Source organism: Bubalus kerabau, chromosome 20 (genome assembly GCF_029407905.1).
Source record: "Bubalus kerabau isolate K-KA32 ecotype Philippines breed swamp buffalo chromosome 20, PCC_UOA_SB_1v2, whole genome shotgun sequence".
In the NCBI taxonomy this organism is placed as follows: domain Eukaryota; kingdom Metazoa; phylum Chordata; class Mammalia; order Artiodactyla; family Bovidae; genus Bubalus; species Bubalus kerabau.
The window spans coordinates 23,700,525-23,727,250 of record NC_073643.1 but is presented as its reverse complement, the minus strand read 5'-3'; the positions used below and the strand labels follow the sequence as shown (position 1 = coordinate 23,727,250).

The 26,726-nt window shown below is 39.5% G+C and overlaps 1 protein-coding gene across 1 annotated transcript; it reads left to right on the top strand.

The window, feature by feature from the left end:
• The first annotated feature begins 15,134 nt into the window (after positions 1–15,134).
• Positions 15,135–23,111, top strand: LOC129635561 (histone-lysine N-methyltransferase SETMAR). The gene is made up of 2 exons (XM_055558668.1): positions 15,135–15,388; positions 22,045–23,111. Exons 1-2 carry the CDS (start codon positions 15,272–15,274, stop codon positions 22,846–22,848), a joined length of 921 nt encoding a protein of 306 aa, XP_055414643.1. The 5' UTR covers positions 15,135–15,271; the 3' UTR covers positions 22,849–23,111.
• Positions 23,112–26,726: the final 3,615 nt, after the last annotated feature.

Genomic DNA, 26,726 nt, shown 5'->3' with positions numbered 1-26,726 from the left:
AACCAGCTTCAACATCAGGAAGTTCACGGTTCACATATTGCTGAAGCCTGGCTTGGAGAATTTTAAGCATTACTTTGCTAGCGTGTGAGATGAGTTCAATTGTGCGGTAGTTTGAGCATTCTTTGGCATTGCCTTTCTTTGGGATTGGAATGAAAACTGACCTTTTCCAGTCCTGTGGCTACTGCTGAGTTTTCCAAATTTGCTGGCATATTGAGTGCAGCACTTTCACAGCATCATCTTTCAGGATTTGCAATAGCTCAACTGGAATTCTATCACCTCCACTAGCTTTGTCCATAATGATGCTTTCTAAGGCCCACTTGACTTCACATTCCAGGATGTCTGCCTCTAGGTCAGTGATCAGACCATCGTGATTATCATACAACAGGTGCCCAATAAGCATGTGTTAGGTAGCTAAGTGAAAAAATGCTACAAATGAATGCTACAAAAAAATGCTACAAATCATTTCTTATTAGAAATGATTCTAACATCCAGTAAACTGTATTGATAAAAACATGTTTTAAAACATGTTCTGCAACTTGTTCTTGTTCTGTAACTTATCTAGTTGCATTTTTGTAACTACTGGCAGATCTAGATATAATGAGACCCAGATATAAGCAAACTACATGAATCACAGGTCATACTGACTGGCATACTTACCATTCCATCATGGTTAGTAAATTTAAATTATGTTGGTTTTGTTTTTTAAATCACAATGAAACTTAGAAATACCCAGTTCTTAGCACCCAGACAAATAAAACATGTTCCCAAGTTTAGTACCTCTGAATAGTATTTTATTTCTTTGTCAAAGTTATGCACTCAGTCACTTAAGAATTCTGTACTTAGTCAAGTTACACATCAAGTGTGACTTTCTCTTAGATTGCCTATAAATGTGAATCGAAACATGTCAAGGCATAGGAAAGCATTTCTCTGAAATTCCTCATCGCAATTCCTACAAGCATTTGAAAACTTTTTTCTTATTTTCAACAGTGAAACTTGAAGAAAAGGATAGAGTTACCCTACCACCTTGTGGACTGTTGGGGTATAGCTGCTTCAGAGCCAAAAGCACATTTTAAGAATGGGAGGACAGAAAACACTGAAGAGTAGTTGCTCATGCTTTCCATCACCTCCAGTTATTCTGCCTCTAATTCCTCATCTTTACATCTTACCCATTACTCAAAATGTAGTTTAAATGTCCTCACCATTATTCATGAATTATTTTATCACCAAATTATAGACCATCTATAAGTAATTTTACTCTGAGTATTATGCCTATCAACAGATGGGAATATCAGACTATCTTACCTGCCTCCTGAGAAATCTGTATGCAGGTCAAGAAGCAACAGTTAGAACCAGATGTGGAACAACAGACTGGTTCAAAATTGGGAAGGGAGTACAACAAGGCTGGATATTGTCACCCTGCTTATTTAATTTATATGCAGAGTACATCATGCAAAATACCAGGCTGGATGAAACACAAGCTGCAATCAAGATTGCTAGGAGAAATATCCATAACCTCAGATACACAGATGACACCACCCTTATGGCAGAAAGTGAAGAAGAACTAAAAAGCCTCTTGATGAAAGTGAAAGTGGAGAGTGAAAAAGTTGGCTTAAAGTTCAACATTCAGAAAACGAAGATCATGGCATCTGGTCCCATCACTTAGATTACGGCATCTGGTCCCATCACCTCATGGCAAATAGATGGGGAAACAGTGACAGACTTTTCTTCTTGGGCACCAAAATCACTGAAGATGGTGACTTCAGCCATGAAATTAAAAGACATTTGCTCCTTAGAAAAGTTATGACCAATCTAGACAGCATATTAAAAAGCAGACATTACTTTGCCAACAAAAGTCCATCTAGTCAAAGCTATGGTTTTTCCAGTAGTCATGTATGTATGTGAGAGTTGGACTAGAAAGAAAGCTGAGCATCGAAGAATTGATGCTTTTGAACTGTGGTGTTGGAGAAGACTCTTGAGAGTCCCTTGGACTGCAAGGAGATCCAACTAGTCCATCCTAAAGGAAATCAGTCCTGAATATTTATTGGAAGGACTGATGCTGAAGCTGAAACTGCAATAGTTTGGCCACCTGATGTGAAGAACTGACTCATTGGAAAAAACCCTGATGCTGGGAAAGATTGAAGGCAGGAGGGGAAGGGGATGACAGAGGATGAGATGGTTGGATGACATCACCGACTCAATGGACACAAGTTTGAGCAAGCTCCGGGAGTTGGTGATGGACATGGAAGCCTGGAGTGCTGCAGTCCAGGGGTCACAAAGAGTCAGACACAACTGAGCAACTAAACTGAACTTATTACATCTACTATATTTTTGACCAATTTCTAACTTAAATTTTTTGTTCATCTATCTCTCACCCCTATTTCGAGGCAGTGAATATACAAGCTATGGACTAGTACAGCAGCATCCTCATAAGATGCAGATAAAAAACATTCATGTGATAAATATTTGTTAAAAGAATAAATATGAATGTGGATGGTATGAAACTTCATAGGGACATATGAGAGAAAATTCAGAAAGCAATTATGCTATATGCAATCAATACAAGAAGATTATTTTCATTTGGCTAAACATAAAGTTGCAATTAATATTAAAATATTTAAAATAATATTTTATGATATTTTAGAATTTTGCTAGAAAATAGAATAATTCATAAACAAGTAATTGTTGAAAATATGATAGGCTGAGGAATTTTCAATCATTTAACAAGATGGCAGATTTTTATAATGTTATATTCATATACACTTTGGGTTGACTTTAATAATTCTAATGAATAAAACCAATGTCATTGTTTTTAAATGTCCACATCATAGAATCATCTCTAATTGTAAATTAAAATTACAAGATAATGACTAAATGAAAATGTGTCTTTGCTCTAAACCTCCATGCTACCTTATATGGTTCCTCTTATTTTCCAACTGGTATTACAAAGTCTTACACTCACTGGAAGTATTTTGAGGACATGTAGACTGCAAGTACTGAAACCGGCTCATGCCTGCTCTCACCAATAGCTTACTATTCAGAAATTTTCAAGCCATTTGTTAAACTGTTGGTAGGCTGAAACTGGTCATGGTAGGAACATTTACACAACAGAAATCAGAAAACAAATCAAGATACTTTAAAAAATTTTAATCAGGTTTACCTTCTCCACATCTCATTTTCTCTACTAGCATTACGTAGTGAGGAGAGGCAGAGGAGTTCCTACTGCACAAGACTCAAAGGATTGAACAAAATAACCCACATAAAAGGCTGTGTCTACTGTCTGGCATATTAATCGTGCTCACCAAATACTATAATCATTCTCCTTACCGCATCACAGTGCCTTGCAAGCAGTAAATCCCTCAATAAATACTCAGTTGTTAAATGATAAATAAAATAAATAATATCAATGGAATATTTTAAGACATGTTAACACTGACAGTAAGTTCCAGGTTAAAAACAGGACAGATCATTACGAGGGATATAAGCTCTTTGCTGAAAAATAACCCAGACTTCTTTTCTTTGCCTCTTCCTGCTCTAAATAAATTGACAGATTTTTATCTCAAAAATTTCCAGTTATATTCATTTATATTAAAATTCTAGATATATTTATCTACATAAATATAGATATAGAGAGATATACAAATCTTTGTTTCCTTCTGCATTTTTTGGCCCTTCTGATTCAGTCTAAAGTGCCTTCCTTTCTCCTGTTCTTAGTTTATTTCACAATGCAAAATATATAATTTATGCCTCATTTTGCTCCAGAAAAGGTTTGTTGTAAATAATAGATAACATGGCTTCATGGTTAGTGAATAAGCTTTTTAAGTTTCTCCAATAGAAGAAAATGAAGTAGCTTTTTACTAAGTCTCTTTCACTGATAACATACTCCTGTTTGATTGGCAAATGGCAGAAAATGGGTTTTTTTAAAATGACCTTTGGGGAAAGACAAAAATTAAGTTTCCAAGTACAAAGCTGAAAACCAAATTATCAAGAATTTCAGACACTTTCCAAAAAGGAACACAAGAAATCTCCTTGTCCTTCAAAGTTGATGTCACCCTTTAATCTCTTTACCCACCTCATCACAATCCTAATACGGTGTTTCTTTAGATATAAGGCTGCTTCCAATAACTATATTTAAGGATCTGCTGTAGCTTCATTTGCTCACTAATAAAACAAAAAAAATGGAAATAACTTATTAGTTGTAACTACTTAGTTGCAAAAACAGACTGGAGTATGATTTACTCCAGATGGTTTGGAATAAAATTCCAGTTGCTCAGATGTAAATTTATTCATATAAAATTTTGTTCCCCTTACTTAGCTATTATTAATTAGCACAGAGATTTTTTAATGGGGGAAAAATAAAATATTGGCTTAGTAATATCACTAAGATGATCATTTGCCCTAGAGAATATACAATTCTGTCCATGATCATTTCTAGTTTAAAAATAAACAGAGACTGAAACAAACAGCACATCCACAATGCACTGGCTGATGCAAGCGCTTTGTTAAGTGAAATGTTTACTTCAGTCCTGGTCTACCCTTATCCAGGAACATTTCGATGACACAGTATGTCACAGAAGGGGCTTCCTCTAGAAGTACAAATAGGTGGGTGAGTTAGAAATTAAAATTTCAACTAACTTGCAGGCACTGATAAGATGAAACAATACACTGTATTTGATTGACCTCCTGGTCTGTTTCCAAAGGACACCATCAAACACAATGATTCTTTTTCCCAACAGCTGTCACCACCAAGTCGGCTATAATTTGTATTTTCCCTTTGTGTTTGAATTCAGACCAAGAGCAGATGGCTGGACTCAGTGCCAGGGCAAAGGTAAAATGAGCTGTCTTACCTAAAGAGGTACTGCCAGAGTTCATTAAGACAAAAGTCCCAGCACCAAATACCTACAAAATCTAGAGTCTAGAAAACACAATCTGAACTTCCTGTATAATTTACCAAATAAAAACAAAAAACTCACTTTGGGGGAAAACTTTAATAAATTTGCTAAGAGGTGAGGATAAGACTCACATATTTCATCTTCAGAGACAATCGGTTTCTCCTGTCATCAACTCTGTAATTTTCAGTCTCTGTAAAAAAGCAAATTATTATATTCAATGTTACTATAAGCTGAGCTCATGGGTAAATTCCAGGACATAAAATTTCACCTTCCAGAGCTAAAACTTTACTAAAGCAAATAGGTTCAAAAAATATTTCACTTTTCTAAAAATTGCAAATTAATATCACAAAGAAAGAGCTAAATGAAAGGTGAAACTTTTCAACTGAGGGGATTAAAGCTAGAATCAACTAGGGAAGGAAATTCAGACCTGCAAGATATAATCAGTCATTTATTAACCACGTAGTGTTTTTAAAATATATAACTGGAAGTAGGACTAGAATGACACTGAAAAAACACTACTACTATTACAAAGAAAGTTTTATTTCCCAGAAAAATAAACTTCTCGCCTTCTTTTCTGAAGGTGAAAGTTCTGGCATTCAAGAGGCCACTTATTTTGCCTCTCCTCAGTGGCTCAGGAATGGAGAATTTGGTTGCCTCCCTTTACTTAAAATGCCTAAAAGATAAAGACAGTGGAGCTAGAAATTGTTCCTGTGGCCCTTCATAAATTGATTTTCCCTACACTCTGATTAGTACCAAGAGATAGACAGAATCCCAACTTCAAATAGATTTATATTATTCAGTTCCTTCTCTCAGCTAACTCAAATTGGTAAAATCATAGTAATAACAGTTGACTGTCACAAGGCAGAGACCTCAGTAGCCTAAGAGGCTACTCTTAGTAGTCAGATTTCAGCACTAGAATATCCAGTAGTGAGATAAAGATTTTTTTTTTTTTTTTGAGGCAAAACAATTAATTAACCTAGTTTTTTTTCAAAGCCCAAGGACACAGAACATAGGGGAAAAAAAAAACAACTCTCAAGTTAAATGATGCCATTATCTACATGAAAGAAAGTAAAAGTGTTAGTCACTGAGTCCTGACTGACTCTTTGTGACCCCGTGGACTATAGCCCACCACTCTCCTGTCTTTGGAATTCTCCAAGCAAGAATACTGGAGTTGGTGGCCATTCCCTTCACCAGGGGATCTTTCCGACTCAGGGATAGAACCTGGGTCTCCTGCATTGCAGGCTGACTCTTTACCATCTGAGCCTCCAGGGAAGTTCCTCATCTACAATGACTATACTTTCAAATAAGATAAAAGAGTGTGTGTGTGTGTGTGTGTGTGTATACACACAGTATATATTTTTTCAAGTTTCATCATTTCTAAACCTTTATTTCCTCCACAGTAGCTGGAAGAAGCAACAGTTAGAACTAGACATGAAACAATGGACTGGTTCAAAATTGGGAATGGGGTACATCAAGACTGTATATTGTTACCCTGCTTATTTAACCTATATGCAGAGCACATTGTGTAAAATGCAGGGCTGGATGAGGCACAAGCTGGAACCAAGATTGCCAGAGAAATATCAACAACCTCAGATATGGAGATGACATCAACCTTATGGCAGAAAGTAAAAAGGAATTGAACAGCCTCTTGATGAAGGTGAAAGAGGAGAATGAAAAAGTTGGCTTAAAACTCAACATCCAAAGAACTAAGATCATGGCATTCGGTCCCATCACTTCATGGCAAATAGATGGGGAAACAATGGAAACAGTGACAGGCTTTATTTTCTTGGGCTCCAAAATCACTGTGGATGGTGACTGCAGCCATGAAATTAAAAGACGCTTGCTCCTTGAAAGAAAAGACATGACAAACCAGAGAGCATATTAAAAAGAAGAGACATTACTTTGCCTACAAAGGTCCGTCTAGTCAAAGCTACGGTTTTTCCAGTAGTCATGTATGGATGAGAGAGCTGGACAATAAAAAAGGCTGAGCGCCAAAGAACTGATACCCTCAAACTGTGGTGTTGGAGAAGATTCTTGAGAGTCCCTTGGGCAGCAAAGAGATCAAATCAGTCAATCCTAAAGGAAATCAACCCTAAATATTCATTTGAAGGACTGATGCTTAAGCTGAAGCTCCAATATTTTGGCCACCTGAAGCAAAGAGCCAACTCATTTCCCTGATGCTGGGAAAGATTGAAGACAGAAGGAGGAGATGACAAAGAAGAGATGGTTGGATGGCATCACCAACTCGATGGACATGAGTCTGAGCAAACTCCAGGATATGGTGAAGGACAGGGAAGCCTGGTGTGCTACAGTCCATGGGGTTGCAAAGAGTCATACGTGACTGAGCAACTGAACAAGCTGGAAGAAAGGCAGTCTCTGAATATAGCTAAGATATGTTAACACAAATGGTGAGAAACTTTGTCTTTACAGGCAGTTTCAGACCTGGGCCCAAATTCCATTTTACCTCTCATACATATGGAAGTGAAGTGAAAGTCACAGTCATGTCCGACCCTTTGTAACCCCATGGACTACAACACGCCAGGTAATTTACTTAATTTATCTGAACTTCAATTCCCAAAACTTTTTTTAATAGAGATAATATTGCCTACTTCATGGACAAGAAATGTATATATACAATGTATATAATATGTAGAAATGTATATAGACAAGAAATGTATATAGTATGAAGTATAAAGCCTAGAAATATGCTGCCCAATATAGTAGGCACTAACTACATGTGGCTATTTAGATCAAATTTAGATATATTAAAATTAAATAAATTTTAAATTCAGTTCTACAGTCACACTAAGCATATACCAGTAACCATCACCTATGGCTGGTACAGAACATTTTTATCATCATAGAAACTTTTGGACACTACTAGAGAAGGAAATGGCAACCCACCCCAGTGTTCTTGCCTGGAGAACCCCAGGGATGGAGGAGCCTGGTGGGCTGCCGTCCATGGGGTCGCACAGAGTGGGACATGACTGAAGCAACTTAGCAGCAGCAGCAGCAGCAGAGAATCTAGTAAGTGCTCAGTAAATGTTCATTTGCTCTGTGGGGCATCTTTTCCCTCTTCCTCTTCAATTCCTTTAAATTCTCAGGTTTACCAAGGTATCTCCTTATCATGAAGGAGAGCAAGATAATAAGATATATACATGTTTACCTTTTTTTTTTTTTTTTTTTTTCCCTCTCCTAGGAATAATGGCTTTCTAAAAGATCACTGCAGGGAGAAAACAATGCTTATCACAAACAGGAGAAATTCTAACAACGGAGATTTCAGGCATTACAGCGGACACTGGGGAAGATCTTTCTGGACTGTGGGGAGCAGGGACAGGAAAAGAATCTCCACAGTATCCTCGATTTATATCCAAAGATCATCTCCTCAGAGCAACAACACTAACTTTGACACAGTAACACAGAGATAATGGAAAGGAAAGGGTTTTTTCCTCTGTAGGATTCTTTTCACACCAAATTTTTTCTCACTGAAATATCTAAAAATAAGTGTGAATAATCAACATTTCTCCAGAGATAATTTAACCGGTTAGTCTTGGGTACTTGAGTAGAATTCTTTGCATTAGTCTTGGTATTCTTTGATTTCACTTCCTTTCTCCTTCCAAATATCAGAATTGCAGCTGGCAAGCTACCAGAGAGAAAATGCTGCTATAGGTCCAGAAAGTTAAGGAATGAAGAATTATAAGAAACTGAAATTTAGTATGATCTGTAAGAAGAATTCTGATCTCAGATGATACTTAGGGGTATCTGATGTATATGTATGTCTGGGTCACATTGCTGAGTGCCTGAAACTATCACAACATTGTTAATCAGCTATACCTCAATATAAAATAAAAAGTTTAAATTTTTTAAAAAGCTATAAAATATAATAAAATTATTTGCTATCACACGGACCAAAAAAAGCTAGAAATGATTAAACTTAGTCAGGAAGGCATGTAAAAAGAAGCCTCTTGCACCAAACAATTTTCTAAGTTGTTAAGGCAAAGAAAAAGTTCTAGAAGGAAATTAAAAATGCTATTCTAGTGAACACACAAATGATAAGAAACAGCCTTATTGCTGATTTGGAAAAAGTTTGAGTGGTCTAGATAGATCAAGCCAGCCACTTCTGTTAAGTTAAAGCCTAATCTCTTCAATTTTATGAAGGGTGAGAGAGGTTAGGAAACTACAGAAGAGAAGTTTGGTAAGGTGTAAGGAAAGAAGCCATTTCTATAACATAAAAATGCAAGGTGAAGGAAGTGCTGATGAAGAAGTTGCAGCAAGTTATTCAGAAGATCCAGCTAAGATAATTACTGAAAGTGGCTACACTAAACAACAGATTTTCAATGCAGACAAAATAATCTTACTTTAGAAGGTGTCATCTAATACTTCAATAGCTAGGGAGGAGAAATCAATCCTGGGCTTCAAACCTTCAAAAGATAGGTTGACTCTTGTCAGGGGCTCATGCAGCTGGTGACTTGAAGTTGAAGCCAATATTTATTTACCATTCCAAAAATCATAAGGCTCTTTAGAAATATGCCAAAACTACTCTGTCTGTGCTCTATAAATGCAATAACAAGGTCTGGATGACAGCACATCTGTTTACACCAAGATTTACTGAATATTTTAAGTTCATGGTTGAGACTTACTGCTCAGAGGGGAAAAAAAATTCCTTTTAAAATATTACTATTCATTGACAATGGACCTACTATCTACTCACCCAAGAGTTCTAAAGGAGATGTACAATAAGATTAATGTTGTTTTCATGCCTGCTAACACAATATCCATTCTGCAGTCTACAGATCAAGGAGTAATTTTGATGTTCGAGTCTTACTAAGAAATACATAGTGTAAAACATAGCTGTCATAGATAACGATTCCTCTGATGGATATGGACAAAATAAACTGAAAATTTTCTATAAAAGATTCACCATTTCAGATATCAGTAACAATATTCCTTATTCATAGGAAAAGTGCAAAATATCAACATTAACAGAAGTTTGGAAGAAGTTGATTCCAACTTCCCTAATGACTTTGAGGAGTTCAAGACTTCAGTAGTCAAAGAAGCTACACATGTAGTGGAAATAGCAAGAGAACTAGAATTAGAAGTGGAGCCTGAAAGTGTGACTGAATTGCTGCAATCTCATGACAAAACTGGACTATAAAGAATGCTGAATGCTGAAGAATGGATGCTTTCGAACTGTGGTGCTAGAGAACTCATGAGACAGCAAAGAGTTCCAACCAGTACATCCTAAAGGAAATCAGTCCTGACTATTCGTTGGAAGGACTGATGCTGAAGCTGAAACTCCAATACTTTGGCCACCTGATGCAAAGAACTGACTCATTGGAAAAGACCCTGATGCTGGGAAAGATTGAAGGCAGGAAGAGAAGGGGACAGAGGATGAGATGGTTGGATGACATCACCAACTCATTGGACACGAGTTTGAGCAAGCTCTGGGAGTTGGTAATAGGAAGCCAGGTGTGCTGCAGTCCACGGGGTCACAAAGAGTTGGACACGACTGAGTAACTGAACTGAACTGAACTGACTTAATATCTAAAAGTGATAGTTATTAGAAAGCAAAGATGTTCCAAATTGTTTTATTAAAGCAGTCATTAACACCAATAAATATATAATTTCTGCTAACTTTAGACCTTCCATCATTGGCTATAAATATATCTCTGATTAAGCTCAGATAATGCTAGTTAGGTTTTGATGAAAGAATGGCTTCTAAATACAAAATCATGCAAAACTTCATTTAAACAGAGGCAAAAAGAAAAGGCCTAAGGAAAACATCAATTAAAGGCCATTATGGTCAAACTTCATAATTGAGCTAAAAATAACTGAACATATGAAATGCTACAGTTTATACTATATTGCTTTATTTTCTTTTCCTTTAATATTTTTCTGTTACTCATCAGATTATTTTCTCTTCTGCCAGTGAAAAAGCCAAAAGAAATTTGAATAATCAAGATAATTTTCAGGTCCAAGGCTTATTAATGTCAGTTGGGCAACTCATTATTGTTCAGAGACATATATTTTTTTCACCAAATAGCCATAATGGTTTTCAGAACAAATTTTGAAGATTCTGGCTCCTAGTCAAGTGTCCAGAGAAAATAAAATAAGTTTTTATACCTGGAAAAGATGAATGACTGCTTGGCACTCTGAAGATTGGTTATGTCAGCCTGTAAACATCCTCTCATTATTTTAATCTCACTACATAAAATACTTGGGAATCCTTTGCCAGGAAGACAAAAACAAATGAAGGGATGACATGAACTAAATATCTTACTGGAAGCACCATCACTGACAACTTTAGATATAAAAAAAAATGGAATGGATCTTTCAAAACAATTTTTCCAAAAGGCAGACAATATTCCCAAAAATCTCAAAAAGGAAAACAGCATAATAATCTAAAAATACAAGTGTGGTTCTTCTCACTGTTCTATAAGTCCTTTTTCAAAACATTCTTTGAGTTCTTATAAATTTCTGGGTGTTATATAGTCCTGTGCTGGAGTGGAAGCTGTACTTGGGCACCGTATCTTCTTGGACACCATATCTACTTGGGCACCGTACTGTGGGTACACTCCCCAAATTGGTAGGTAGCACTGTGCATGTAATCAGTGTTCCAGTGTTTCTTAAAATGAAAGAACAGCACGTTCTTTGGATATTTCCAAATTCCTTCATTGCTTACAATTCCTGAAAAATGAAATGAACCTGATCGCCATCATCTGATACGAAATTTTCCTTTTCTCTACACATTTCTCTATTCCACTCCTACTGTTTCTTCTCCTGCAATGCCCTTTCCTAATCTCATAAATCCTCTTCATTCTTCAAGGCCTATGGCAAATAACCCCTTCTCCATGAAGCTTTCTCCAAATTTCCCACCTACAAGTGATCTTTCTTCTGTTGTTCAATTCACCTAAAACTTCCTTACATCCTTAATTATACTCTAACCAACTGCATTGCATAAGTAACTGTCTCCTAGGTAAGAGCAAGTGCATAGCCAAGTCTGATAAAATATTTACTAGGTAACTATGTTCAAGCCTATACTTCCAATGGCATTTAAGACTCCTCATTCAGGATGATTCCATTTCCTATTAATAAGGATCTCCTCTTGCATTTGAATCATCCTCTGGGAAGACAAACAAAAACACTAAGGCATTTATAACCTACTGTGTAATCATCTACCATGTGATAACTGCATGCGCTATTCCCAAAGAACATCTGAAGCCTCTGTGGCGGCAGGCTGTGATCTTCGGAGTGAACCGGCCACGTGTGGCTTTATGACAGTCCTGTTAGTCTGAATATTTCAGTTCAGTTCAGTCGCTCAGTCATGTCCAGCTCTTTGTGACCCCATGGACTGCAGCACACCAGGCTTCCCTGTCCATCACCAATTCCTGGAACTCATGTCCATTGTGTCGGTGAAGCCATCAAATTATCTCATCCTCTGTTGTCCCCTTCTCCTCCCATCCTCAATCTTTCCCAGAATCAGTTCAGTTCAGTTCAGCCACTCAGTCGTGTCCGACTCTGCAACCTCATGGACTGCAGCACACAAGCCTCCCTGTCCATCACTGGAGTTTAATCAAAATCATGTCCATTAAATCTGTGATGCCAACCAACCATCTCATCCTCTGTAGTCCCCTTCTTCTCCTGCCTTCAATCTTTCCCAGCATCAGGCTCTTTTCAAATGAGTCAGTTCTTTGCATCAGGTGGCCAAAGTAGTGAAGTTTCAGCTTCAGCATCAGTCCTTCCAATGAACACTCAGGACTGATTTCCTTTAGAATGGACTGGTTGGATCTTAGTGCAGTCCAAAGGACACTCAAGAGTCTTCTCCATCACCATAGTTCAAAAGCATCAATTCTTCGGCACACAGCTTTCTTTCTAGTCCAACTCTCACATTCATACATGACTACTGGAAAAACCATAGCTTTGACTAGATAGACCTTTGTTGGTAAAAGTAATGTCTTTGCCTTTTAATATGCTGTCTAGGTTGGTCACTGGAGAAGGCGATGGCAACCCACTCCAGTACTCTTGCCTGGAAAATTCCATGGACGGAGGAGCCTGGTAGGCTGCAGTCCATGAGGTCATTAAGAGTCAGACACGACTAAGCGACTTCACTTTCACTTTTCACGTTCATGCATTGGAGAAGGAAATGGCAACCCACTCCAGTATTCTTGCCTGGAGAATCCCAGGGACAGAGGAGCCTAGTGGGCTGCCATCTATGTGGTCGGACAGAGTCCAACACGACTGAAGCAACTTAGCAGCAGCAGGTTGGTCATAACTTTTCTTTCAAGGACCAAGCATCTTCTGATTTCATGGCTGCAGTCACCATCTGCAGTGATTTCGGAGCCCCCTAAAATAAAGTCTCTCACTGTTTCCCCATCTCTTTGCCATGAAGTGATGGGACCAGATGCCACGATCTTAGTTTTCTGAATGTTGAGCTTTAAGCCAACTTTTTCACTCTCCTCTTTCACTTTCATCAAGAGGCTCTTTAGTTCTTCTTCACTTTCTGCCATAAGGGTGGTGTCATCTGCATATCTGAGGTTATTGATATTTCTCCTGGCAATCTTGATTACAGCTTGTGCTTCATCCAGCCCAGTGTCAAGATTGCCAGGAAAAATATCAGTAACCTCAGATATACAGATGACACCACCCTTATGGCGGAAAGTGAAGAAGAACTAAAGAGCCTCTTGATGAAAGTGAAAGAGGAGAGTGAAAAAGTTGGCTTAAAGCTCAACATTCAGAGAACTAAGATTGTGCATCTGGTCCCATCACTTCATGGCAAATAGATGGTGAAACAGTGGAAACAGTGACAGCCTATTTTTTGGCTCCAAAATCACTGCACATGGTGACTGCAGCCATGAAGTCAAAGGATGCTTGCCCTTTGGAAGAAAAGCTATGACCAACCTGGACAGCATATTAAAAAGCAGAGAGATTACTTTGCCAACAAAGGTCCATCTAGTCAAAGCTGTGGTTTTTCCAGTAGTCATGTATGGGTGTGAGAGTTGGACTAGAAAGAAAGCTGCGCGCCAAAGAATTGATGCTTTTGAACTGTGTGGTGTTCGAGAAGACTCTTGAGAGTCCCTTGGACAGCAAGGAGATCCAACCAGTCCATCTTAAAGGAAATCAGTCCTGAATATTCATTGGAAGGACTGATGTTGAAGCTGAAACTCCAATACTTTGGCCACCTGATGCAAACAACTGACTTATTTGAAAAGACCCTGATGCTGGGAAAGATTGAAGGCGGGGGGAGAAAGGGACAGAGGCTGAGACGGTTGGATGGCATCACCAATGTGATGGACAGGAGTTTGAGTAGACTCCCAGATTGGTGATGGACAGGGAAGTCTGGCGTGCTGCAGTCCAGTTCAGTTGCTCAGTCCTGTCCGACTTTGCGACCCCATGGACTGCAGCAGGCAGCAAAGTGTCCGATAGAACTGAGCGAGTGAATTGAAGTGATCCACAACTGGACTCCATCTCCAGCTGAGCTGAAACCCTAATACTTTTATAAGAGTATGTGAAGCCAAAAAGTAGATGCTATCACTGAGGAATCCCAGAGAAAGTGACAAAGGGGCCCTGAGAGAAACCTGTGACAACCGCCCCCATTTCAGTCACGCCCGAGGACAGGACAATGAAGACGGTCTGCGCAAGGGAAGCGCACCCAGGACGGGGCCCCCACAATCTGTGAGAGGGTTTCACATAGAAGCAGCAGTACAGTCGAGTCAACGCGCTTTAGGAAAGTTCAAAATATTCCACTGGATTCAGCAATCTCGATGTTATCGGCATCCTTTGCGGAACCAGGCTTGGTTTTCTTAGAGCAGGGGACGTCAACAGGGAACAGAGATTCCAGTCAGGGAGCGCGCGGACCCCACACAGACTTCCGATGCCAAGTCAGGCTACCCGGCCTCCGAGCACAAACCCCGTCACACGCCCCGGAGCCGCTCCACAAATTTCAGGTTTTCAGAGACCCAGCGGGTGCCTTCCCCACCTCAGCGTAGGGCGCGCCCCTCCCCACCCCGCGCCAGGTAAAACTTCCAAACCCTCAGACAAGGACAAACGACCTCGGCTCGAAAGCCCTCCCTGGGCGTACAGGAAAACGTCAAGGACTTCACTGTGTCCCCAAAGCTCTGTCCGTACCTTACAAGGTTTTGTATTACTTGCTGTGCGTCTGACCCAAAGCAAAAAGTGAGCCAGACCATAAAGTGAAGGAAAGCTGAACGTGGAGGGAGGAGCCACTCGTGAGCTTCGGTATAAAAACTACCGCTCCCATGAGGCTGTGGGGCCCCAGGGCTAGACTCCCAGCGTCCTCTGCGAGGCTGAAGAGGTCTAGGTGGTAGGAGCACCGTGTCGGAGCAAAACGGCAGCTAAGGCCCTGAAGAACTGGCCCTGGCACAATGGCAACGTGTGAGGAGGCCTCTGAGGCCTTGAAGGACCAGCTGGACGTTGCGCGAGGCCTTGAAAATCTGCCTGTGAGCGCCTGGCCCCCAGGGGCGGAGCCTGAGCCCTTTCAGGTATGGGCGGGGCTCGGCTGGCCCGAGAGCCGCGCCTGGCCCCCCGAGGGCGTGGCCGGCATCGTTTTCTGTGGGGCGGGGCTAGGCGGTCTCGCGCGCTGCGTGCGCAGCGTCGGGGTCCGGGCTGGCGCCTTTCCAGGAAGCGTGCTAGAAGGGTAGGTGGTCGTCGCGCTCGGTTCACAATTACCCTAAGTGGTCGTCTTTCGATGGTAGACGCTCATGCTTGCTTCGGGTTGTTCAAGTTTTTCGACCTTTTTTTTTTTTTTTCTTAGCCCAATCTCCAGCTATCTGCGCATGGAAATAGGTCTTAAATTGTCAGTTTTTCCGGTTTTTTTTTTTCAGTTAACCCTTCACAGTGACCTTTACAAGGTCTTTTCTACCCTAAGAATGGCAGTTCACTTAAGAGAAAACCGGAAGTTTCTTGAGGTCCCTTGGAAAAAGCCTTGAGAACCTGGCTTTTTGTCCTAGTTCTGTACCCAGAACTCACTGAAAGATAGGGAGCAAATCACTGGCCTCTCTGGTCTCAGGTGTCTTGTTTTTAAGATCCCGGTGTCATGATTAAAATCTTAGCCTTTAGAGTCAGACTTAGTTGAGGCTTCCCCCATGCTGTGAGAGCTTTGGCAAATATAAATAGCCTTGGCTAAACCTTCAGACCCCTCTCGTGTGCAATTAAAATAATAGTACCTCTTTCCAGATTGCTTTGAGAATTACAGGTAAAATACAGTTACTGGTTTGCTGAAAGAACTCAATAAATGTTCACTGCTATTATTACCTCAAAGCCCTTTCTGCTCCAACTTTTCACTCTCTCTGAGCTTGTCCTGCATGTTGCTTAAGAAACAAGGAATGACCAAAAAAAACAAAAAAAAAAACCCACAAAAAAGAATGTTGGAGTGGAAACAGCCCTGTACATGGAAATATAGGAGAGCTAGCTTCAGGGTTTATCATCTTAGCCATGTCTCAGAGCCTGAGTTTCTTCATCTCCAAAATGAAAATAAAAGTTTTATTCCCCTTGTCAAACCCATAATCAATATCAAACCCTGCCTGTCCTCTTCCTAGGGTTATTTTGAGAATCAAATAAGACAATAAAGATTCATAGCGGTTTTCAAAGAGTAGAGCAGGATATTCATGTTGGAAATGGTTATTTTTCCTCAAACTGCCTTAGGCAGTTTGTGGTTAATAATACAGTTGACTAGCACCATATTAAACACTGATCCCGAAAAGCTTATTGAAGACCAAACATTGCTAAATTCCTGGTCAAAAACACTGATTTATGTTTTCTTTCTTCAAAAAATAACTGAGTGCCTATAATGTGCCTGGCATGTTAAACTAGGCATAGAAGATAAAATGGTAACAATACAGTTCCTGCCCTTGCGCTTACAAGAGCATACAGAAAGCACTATATGGGGGTGGGGTGGGGTGGAGGAAGCCCTGTGATTGATCCTTACACCTACAGTTGGTGGGCATAAATGAAAATCAGGAAACTAAGACTCAATTCCATGGTGTTCTAGCTTCCTGGCTGTGTGCACAGCTCTGGGACCACTAAGAGTTACAAATAGAAGACAAGCTCCCTTCCTTAAGAAGCTTATAGCCTTACCAAGAAGTTAAAGCATTTCTGAAACATGTAATGACAAGTCTAAAAGTGCCTTCAACTAGTTTGCTCCCATATATTCATGAAGCACAATAACAGTCTTACAAAAGGTCAAAACAGTTTGCTTGCCCCAAACCCTACCTTCACAGGCATATGTACACATAAGAATTAAGGCACAGAGAATTCAAGGTAAAAATAACTTTGTGTCTAGTTTGCTTTTGGGTCCTATATGAAAAGGCAAAAAGAACATTCAGATACTCTGGAAACAAGCACATCATAATGCTATCGGTGTTGAAACAAAAGTAGAAAATAAACTGATTTTCTTGAACTAAGAGCTGGATCTAGCCATGTTTTCAGGTTTCTAAAACCAGCCTCAGATATCCTTTTTAAGGTCTCAACTTGGCCTTGACAAGAATGATCTGGCTCACAGTCTCCTAATAGCTGCTTGGAGCAAAAACAAACTCACAGGGCTAGAGGCCAAGTACAAAGATTCTTGTAGCTGGTGTTTCAAAACAACCAAAAAAGGAATGAAGATTTTCACAGCACTTCCTTAAAATCCAGAATTGAGGCCTAGGGTTTAAACCTGGAATATTGTGCAATGACATGTTTTAGTTTCTGGGGCTGTGGTATGGAATGTGACTCAAAAACATCAGTCTTCCAATCAGAAATTATTAAGAGCTGAAATTAAGCAGTCAAATAACATTCCCTAAGTCACCTGCTCTGTGCCTAGTACCATGGATAGGAACCCAACACCTATCACCATTCCATACCCCAAAACTCATGACCATGCCTTTCCTTAAGATACATATACTTGTTAGAAGGGTCAGACCTACACACTTAGTACAACCAGAGAGCCTGACAGTCTGTGCCACTTAAGATTCCAAAGTTCATGCTATTAATAGGTGCACACATAGTTCAGAGAAGGGAGAAATTAATTGTATATGAGGATAGCCAAGGAGGTATATTTACTCTTTAACAGTCTTCTCTTTGCATTTTGGCTTCTTGGGTGGCTGTGTTTATAAAAAATTTTCTCTTAAGTTTTCTGTCAAAAAACGTGAATTCTCCACCCAGTTCTTCAAGGATCTGGTTTCTAGTGCATTTTGAACTGATCATTTTGTATTTATTTCCAACTCTTACCTGATCAATTTTGTGCTTTGATACATACATGGAAAAAGTAAAGCTTATGTTGTGACAACTGAAAAAGTGATAAAAATCCCATGTCCTCTTTTCTGTTTTTCTGAGTGATTCTTTCTAAACCCCAGCATGTGCATGTTGTTTGTTGATAAGTCGCTAAGTGGTGTCCCACTTTTTTGCGACCCAGTGGAACATGTGCATAGAGTAGACAATAAGGCAGTATTTACTGATGAATGAAGACAGTCTGTACTGGGTCAACTCTTGGTATTCCCTGCTCCAGATGGCTAAGTAATGGAGGTAGGAAGATAATCATATGGTTTCCCACACATATTTTGGTTTGAGTATGTTTAAACCTGAGAGGTTTAGCTGCAGAACCTGTTTGTTTGTTTTTCCACCACTACTAAATGGCTACTGTATAATTCATATTGAACACTTATGAGCCAGCCACTGGAGTAAGCTTTTTATGTGGTTTCTCACATTTATTTCCTTCATAGCAACCTGTAAGAGAGAGAAGATAGGAAGGGAATGTTTAGAGAGCTTAAGTAATATGCCAGAAATATATGATGTTTTAAATATAAAAATCTAGAAATAATGTCTAGAAGAATTTAAGAAAGTGACTATTTTAAAAGTATGAAGCGGCTGACACAGAGTACAATATTCTGTTAATTAAATTTGTTGAGAACCTTCCCCCCTCGAATATAGCTATTATCCCTGATTTATAGTTGCTAACCTAAAGTTTAGCAAATCACTTGCTATGTAACTCATGGTGCTAATACGAGCCTGGACCTGTGCGTGTCTCCTCTGGGACATTTCATGTTCTGCATTAAGAAGTTCTCTATTGCTTGCCCAGAGTTCCAGGCAGCAGTCAGAGAGTTCCTGGCTGGCCTCCCGCCCGCTTTGCTCTCATCTCACTTCCCAGCTGGAGACCTCATTGCTTATTAGCGTTTATATCTTTAACTAAATTTTCCAGCCATTTCCTGGAACCATGCTCAGCTTTCACCCTGGGTGTATTAGTCAAGACTCATTTGTTTGTAAGAAACATAAATACAATACAAACTGACTCAGGCAAAAAAGGGAAGCAATTGCCCCACATAACAGCAAAGTCCAAGAGCAGTAACTATAGGCATCTCTGGATCCAGAACGCTCAAGCTATCATCAGATATTTCTACCACCTCCCCACCTCACACCCCTGCTCCCATGTCCTGTGGTGGGCCACACACTCAGTAGGTCGAATGTCTGTGCTAGATCTTAGGAATGCCTAGTAGATACTCTATAGTTTAGCAACCCCTGTAAGAGGGTTTCCCCTGTGGCTCAGTGGTAAAGAGTCTGCTTGCAATGCAGCAGCTACAGGAGACATGGGTTCGATCCCTGGGTTAGGACGATCCCATGGAAGAGGACTGGCAACCCACTCCAGTATTCTTGCCTGGGAAATCCCATGGACCAAGGAGCCTGGCAGGCTACAGTCCATGGCGTCACAGAGAGTCAGATATGACTGAGGGACTAAGCACATACAACACATACATCTGTGTCAAAAAAGAAAATCGCCTTAGAGTTTAGTGATTTCTATAATACATTAAAATTATATGCACCTTTAATGAAAAGTGAAAGTGTTAGTTGCTCAGTCGTGTCTGACTCTTTGCGACCCCATGGCTCCTCTGTCCATGGGATTCTCCAGGTAAGAATACTGGAGTGGGTAGCCATTCCCTTCTCCAGGGGATTTTCCTGACCCAGGGATGAAACCCTGGTCTCCTGCATTACAGGCAGATTCTTTACTGTCTCAGACACCAGGGAAGCCCATATGTACCTTTAAAAACTCATCAATTGAAAAGAATTCTTCATGAACAGTTTAACAAAGTGATAGTAAAGTCTTCATTTTACAAGCACTTCTTAAAATGCCTCATTAACCATTTCAAAGTTGACTCTTAAAATCTGGAAGTAGATTCTGTATAAGACAGTAGTCACTGAATCTGATTGATAGGGTATGTTTTTCTAAGCCATCCTTTATCCTTTTAGGACACCTCTGCCAAGCTAAAGCTGTAAGAACCCACACAAACAAGAGAAGCTATTTCCGCTGTCCACCCACAAATCACTTTTTAAGCAGTATTGGCCTTCCCCCGCAGGTACACCCACTCACCATTCTTTCACAGGAGGATGTCAATCCTTCACCCCAGCTCAGCATTTTTTAAAATATAGGATTCTGCACCTAACTGCATAGCTCCTCCGAGGCCTCCACAGGGAGTGTAACTACATGCTGTTCAATACTTTTTCTGAAAGTATTGACACAGTATTAATAGAAAACTGACTGCAAGCTAGGTTGTTCAAATGTTCCTCTGGATGCACTAAAATCAATCCCTGAATTACTACAGGCTATTCAACTGGTCTCTTGCTGACAGGCTGTGGCAGCATGCCAACAGCCTTTCCTGAGGGTCAGAATGAAGGAGAGGAAAAGCAGTCCATGAAACTGCTTTCTAGAAAAGAACAATTTGACAGACTCATTGGTGACATTTCTCTCCCATCTCCATACTGGAAAAAGTCAATGCTTCTGAACAGTAAGACTGTTCCTTAGGACAGTACAAGCCATACATCTAACCACATTTCCCTCTTTGACTATCCTGGCGCACAGCCGGATGTCCAGTCTACTCCTGCACACTTAGGTATCTAAGCTCGCTTGACTTATTTTTCACTTCACCTTACTTTCCTTATCTGTTGTTTGTTTATCTTACTTCTTTCTAAGTCTCATTAAAAAGTTCCTTTTTGGAACAAAACAAGTATAAGTCAATGAATTACTCTATATATAAAGAAATACACTGGACTCACCAGAGATACTTTGATCTTCAGGGTTTGAGAACATGCTTCATTCTGCCAGTGAGGAAATAACTGGAGGTAAGGCTTCACACAGAGATTTTAAAGTTAGGACTTATTTTTCGTAACATGTTATAAATGTGACATTTTTAAAAGACAGATACATTTAAAAGACCAAGAAACTTTTTTGTTTTATCCCTTTCACACTTAATATGAACAAGATTTCTATTGTGTATATATGTATACAATATATCTACAATAAATTTCAGTATCTATTGCTATTATATAACCAGTTTTCGAATTCTGTCTGCAAGTTTTTTGCCAAATTTCTGCTTTGAACATTGTGAAGACTCAAGTAGAATTACAAGGTAACAGTGTTTTTAAAAAGATGAAAGAATATATGAGTTTAGGTAATCTTCAAATTTTAAAAATTCTTTCAAAAAATCAATGGAAGACTCTCCAAAAGGTCATTGATTTATCATTTATGACTTTCTTATCCTAAAAAAAGATCTCAGGTAACTCACAATAAAAATACATATGTACATGTATATTATCAGATAAATGTAAAAGAGATCAAAAACCAAAGAGAAAATACTTAGCTGTTTTCAAAAACTAAATTCAGCACCAATTTTCCTGACACTTAAAGCCAAGAGGGAAACAAAATGGATTACAAAATTTCCAATATCTGATAAGAAAGAAAGTGAAGTCATTCAGTCATGTCCGACTCTTCGCAACCCCATGGACTGTAGCCCACCAGGCTCCTCCATCCATTGAATTTTCTAGGCAAGAGTACTGGAGTTGGTTGCCATTTCCAGGGGATCTTCCTGGCCCAGGGATTGAACCCAGGTCTCCCGCATTGCGGGCAGACGCTTTACCATCTGAGCCACCAGGGAAAATACATAATTTTTTCCTAGTGTTATTCCAATACCTAAAAGGAAACCACCGAATTTTAAGTCTAAGAAATAACCTTATTTTTTTTTAAATTGGAGATGTTTTCAGACAATATTTTAATATATTTTGTCATTTTTGTTCTGTTTGTTGGAATCGGGAAGTGTTTCAGCAAGAGCTGCTTGAAATACAGATGAGATATATGATGTACCATGCTGACTTACAGTGTTTCTGCTTTTTGCAGTATACTCCTGATCATGTAGCTGGGCCTGGAGCAGATACAGATCCCTCTCAAATAACCTTTCCTGGATGTGCTTGTCTCAAAACTCCCTGCCTCCCTGGTACTTGCTCCTGTCTCCGTCATGAGAATAACTATGACGATCGTTCATGCCTCAGAGATATAGGATCCGAAGCAAAGTGCGCTGAGCCAGTTTTCGAGTGCAATGTCCTGTGCCAGTGCAGCGAGCGCTGCAGGAACAGAGTGGTCCAGTGGGGTCTGCAGTTCCACCTCCAGGTGTTCAAGACAGATCACAAAGGCTGGGGACTTCGTACCCTGGACTTCATACCAAAAGGACGGTTTGTCTGTGAATATGCCGGTGAGGTGTTAGGAATCTCTGAAGTGCAGAGAAGAGTTCAGTTACAAACAATACATGATTCGAATTACATTATAGCCATCAGGGAGCATGTCTATAATGGGCAGGTAATGGAAACATTTGTGGATCCTGCCTCTATAGGAAATATTGGAAGATTCCTTAACCATTCTTGTGAGCCAAACCTGTTGATGATTCCTGTCCGAATAGACTCAATGGTACCAAAGTTGGCACTTTTTGCAGCCAGAGACATTCTGCCAGAAGAAGAACTCTCTTATGATTACTCAGGAAGATTTCTTAATCTAATGAATAGTGAAGACAAAGAAAGGTTAGATAATGGGAAATTAAGGAAACCTTGTTACTGTGGTGCCAGATCATGTGCTGCATTCCTGCCCTATGACAGCTCCCTGTACTGCCCCACAGCAAAGCCAGACACGAGTGAGGAAGGAAGAGCCTAAGACAAGTGTGTCTGGCCTCGCAGTGGAAGAGAATGAGAAAGAACCAAGCTTGTTGACTCAGCCCTTCCTGGGTTCCCTTCTTATAAGCAACTTACCCTCGAGGTTGGTCCCTACTCTCCAGTAAGCAGCTCACTCACCCCTTACTCTACGGGAGGCCAGTGGTTGCCTGGCTGCATAAGTTTAATTTGGGAATGTGGCACAGACTACAGATTGTCCAGCAACACTTTCTCCCTTCCTATCAGAATTCTCAGTTTTTAGTTGGATATGTGACTATCGAGAACATAGTAAGTACTCTACATGCAAACCTTCAAGTTGCAAACTGTCAAAGATGCAAACATGCATTCCATCGTCAGGTGTGAGTGAAGTTGCAGCTTGCCCTCCATCTCCTATTGCTGACGAAGCTTCAGCTCTACCATCACTCACCTCCTTTAGTCAGTAACTCTCCTGGCCTGTGCACTCAGTGCCAGCCCCTGTATGCCAGCTATTGTACTGCACTAATGTACTTTTCAAGGTACTGTACTGTAAGATTAAAAATGTTTTATTTTGTGTGTATGTTTGTTTTTTATGTACTTGTGTGAAAAGTATCATAAACCTACCACAGTACAGTACTTTATAGTCAATTGTTTTAGTTGGGTGTGTGCTCAGTTATGTCCAACTCTTTATGACCCCATGGACTATAGCCCGCCAGGCTCCTTCCTCTGTCCATGGAATTTTCCAGGCAAGAATTCTGGAGTGGGTTGCCTTTTCCTCCTCCAGCGGATCTTCCTGACCTAGCGATCGAACCTGACTCTCCTGTGTCTCTTGGATTGGCAGATGGATTCTTTATCACTACCACCACCCGGGAAGCCCATGTTAGTTGGGTACCTAGGCTAACTTTGTTGGACTTAATGAACAAATTGGACTTATTAACTCTTGGAACAGAACTCATTCATATATTACTGTACTCATTTTTCCTAGTTAGATGTGTCTAAGGGACTATGTTGCAGTTAGTGAAATATGAGGGAAAATGTGTCCTTAAATTGAGACATCCTTCCCTTACCCACCTCTTTTTTTCTTCTTGGCTGTAAAGTATATATGATAACTGGAGCTGGAGCATGCATCCTAGTCCCCTAAATGAAAAGGAAACCATACACAGCAAAGCAGCAACACTGAAAGGAGTCTGGGGATGGTATATTGGGCAATGCTCTGTACCAGTCTTGATCTGACCCCTCTGGACTTGTAGGTGCGAAATAGTCTTTCCATCATTGATGCCACTGTTATTTTGAATTTTCCAGTACTAGCACCAAACCTAATCAATGATCCAAGGGAGCCTTTACGGCTATATACCTAAGCCTTGCCTTACAATCCATTTTATCAGCAATAAAGCTGATATTTTCATTTCTGTCTGACTCCTGCATTTTATTTCTCATTTGTTGCTGAACAAATCAAGGAAAAGGACATGATTGATTATCACCTACTAAAACCCTAACGATCACCACCGACAGTGAAAACTATAACCATGAGAATGACTTCCATGTGTATAACCAAAAGTCATAAAAGGAAACAAACTAAAATTTTTGCTATATACCATGGCTATACTGGAAAACTTGCGAAGTTATGCTTCAGAACTTCAAACAGCTTCACTCCGTGTTTTAACAACATGAAAATAACACTGTCCACACCACTGAAGGTGGTGGAAATTTTATAATTGCATTTAAACTTACAGAGAGGCAAACATCTCTAACTTCCTTCCTTAAAGCAAAAGGGTTTGCTTCCTTAAAGCAAAAACAAAGCTACTGTGGATGTTTATTAGACTTTTTGAAAGCTAATTACTTGGGCCCTATAATTTTTCTTGTACATTTAAACTCTACCACCAAGAGACTGTGAGCTTTAAAAGGTATATCATGGGGTCCCATATTATATATAACATTGTACTCCTATATATCATAAAAAGGATTATACATATAAGTGAATGAAATGCATGGTATGTGAATTATATCTCAATGAAACTGTTAAAGTAATAACAATGTTACAGTGTGCATATCCGTACAACATCATCAGGAATGACTCCCTGTGAACAAATGACACTATATACACATAAAATGCCCCAAACTACAAACATACAAATCTGTTCTAAAAGAGAACAGATTTTTTCCTCCAAACTAATCATTTCTTCCTACCAACCTTCCTCTGTAACTCTGTTTCCTCTGAAGCAGTCCTGCTTTTTGTAAGGCAACTTGTAACCTGAACTTTAAAATGGCCTTTCAAGTGCTTCAAGTAAATGAGGTACTTAAGAAGCAATAAGGAGAGACTTCCCTGGTTGTCCAGGTTAAGATTCCATGCTTCCACTGCAGGGAATGTGGGTTTGATCTCTGGTCGGGGAACTAAGATCCTGCATGCTATGTGCCGTGGTCAAAAAATAAAAAGTAAAGATAAAATTTAACAACATAAAAAGAATAAGGAAATGGTCAGAAGGAACATGAGTGGGTCACTGATTCTACAAATACCTTTTCCTTCTTCCCTCTGCTCCTTATCTATTGACTATCACTGTCTGTATAAGCAGTTAGGAAATGAGCAGTATCTTCCATCGTGATGTCTCTTCCAAAGACAACTCAGCCTTGGAGTTTTTTGTACTCATACACAAGTGTATTCTTAAACAGCACATAGTCCTGGAAATCAGGTGGCACTAGTGGGAAAGAATCCATCTGCCAATTCAGGTAGACATTAAGAGTCGGGTGTTCACATCCCTTAATCGGGAAGATCTCCTGGAGGAGGGCATGGCAACCCACTCCAGTATTCTTGCCTGGAGAATCCCATGGACAGAAGACACTGGTGGGCTACAGTCCATGGAGTCACAAAGAGTCGGATATGACTGAGCACACGTGCACCTGGAAATCAGATTCCCAAAGTAAGAGTTGAAGACTCTTTTATAGGCACTAAATTAATTATATTTACTTAATTGCTATGTTCCTTAAAAAGCTGACACTTATACTTTTGAGAGCAAATATTAAAAGATATACTTCTGTTTGATTATTATAAAGATATATAAAATGAAAGTTGCTCAATCATGTCTGACTCTTTGCTTTTTACAATTATAAATTACTATAAAATTAGAATTTTAAAAGGTGGTGTGTGTATTCATGGAATTAAAACATAAAAATGGCTCTTATGTCAATTTCCACTGAATTCATTAAGAATGTGGAAATATGTACTTCAGAAATTGTTTTTGCCCAAGAATACTAAAAAACATACTTGGAGAACACAACTTTTGAAGTCTTTTTAAAATTTTAAATTAATAATCATGAAATATTAATATCAGTGGCTAGTATATTTTATTCTTAACTAAATGGAAAATTTGCCTTAATTGAAATGAATATTCAGAGATTACTTTACTCCCTCTTGTTTTCAATATTGAGCCCCAATACAGCCTAACTCTGAAACGTAAGTCAGAAGCGGATTAAGTATACATCAACAGGAGCCTATCTTACATAGAATAGATAGTTTTATCTTATTAAATTTAGGAAGATCTCATTTAAAAGAGGTGAAAGTCTCCCCAAATTGTTATCATTCCCTTGAGTGTCCAGAGTTTTCTTTGTGTAACATATTCCTTGTTACAGCTCCACCACTCTCCAGTGCCTGAGTGTTCAGCAAGTTACTGAACCTCTCTGAATTCCCTTTTCTGGATATAGCATTATTGAGAGGATCAAATAAGTTAACACTTGTAAAGGGTTTAAACAATAATGCAGCACTAACATAGCTATAATGAAAAAGGCAACTACACGTGTTGACAAGCATGTGGAGAAATTAGAACTTTCCTATTTTGCTAGTAGAGTTGTAAAATTGCACAACTACTTTGTAAAGTCATTTGATTAGTTCCTTAAAACACTGTGCATAGAGTA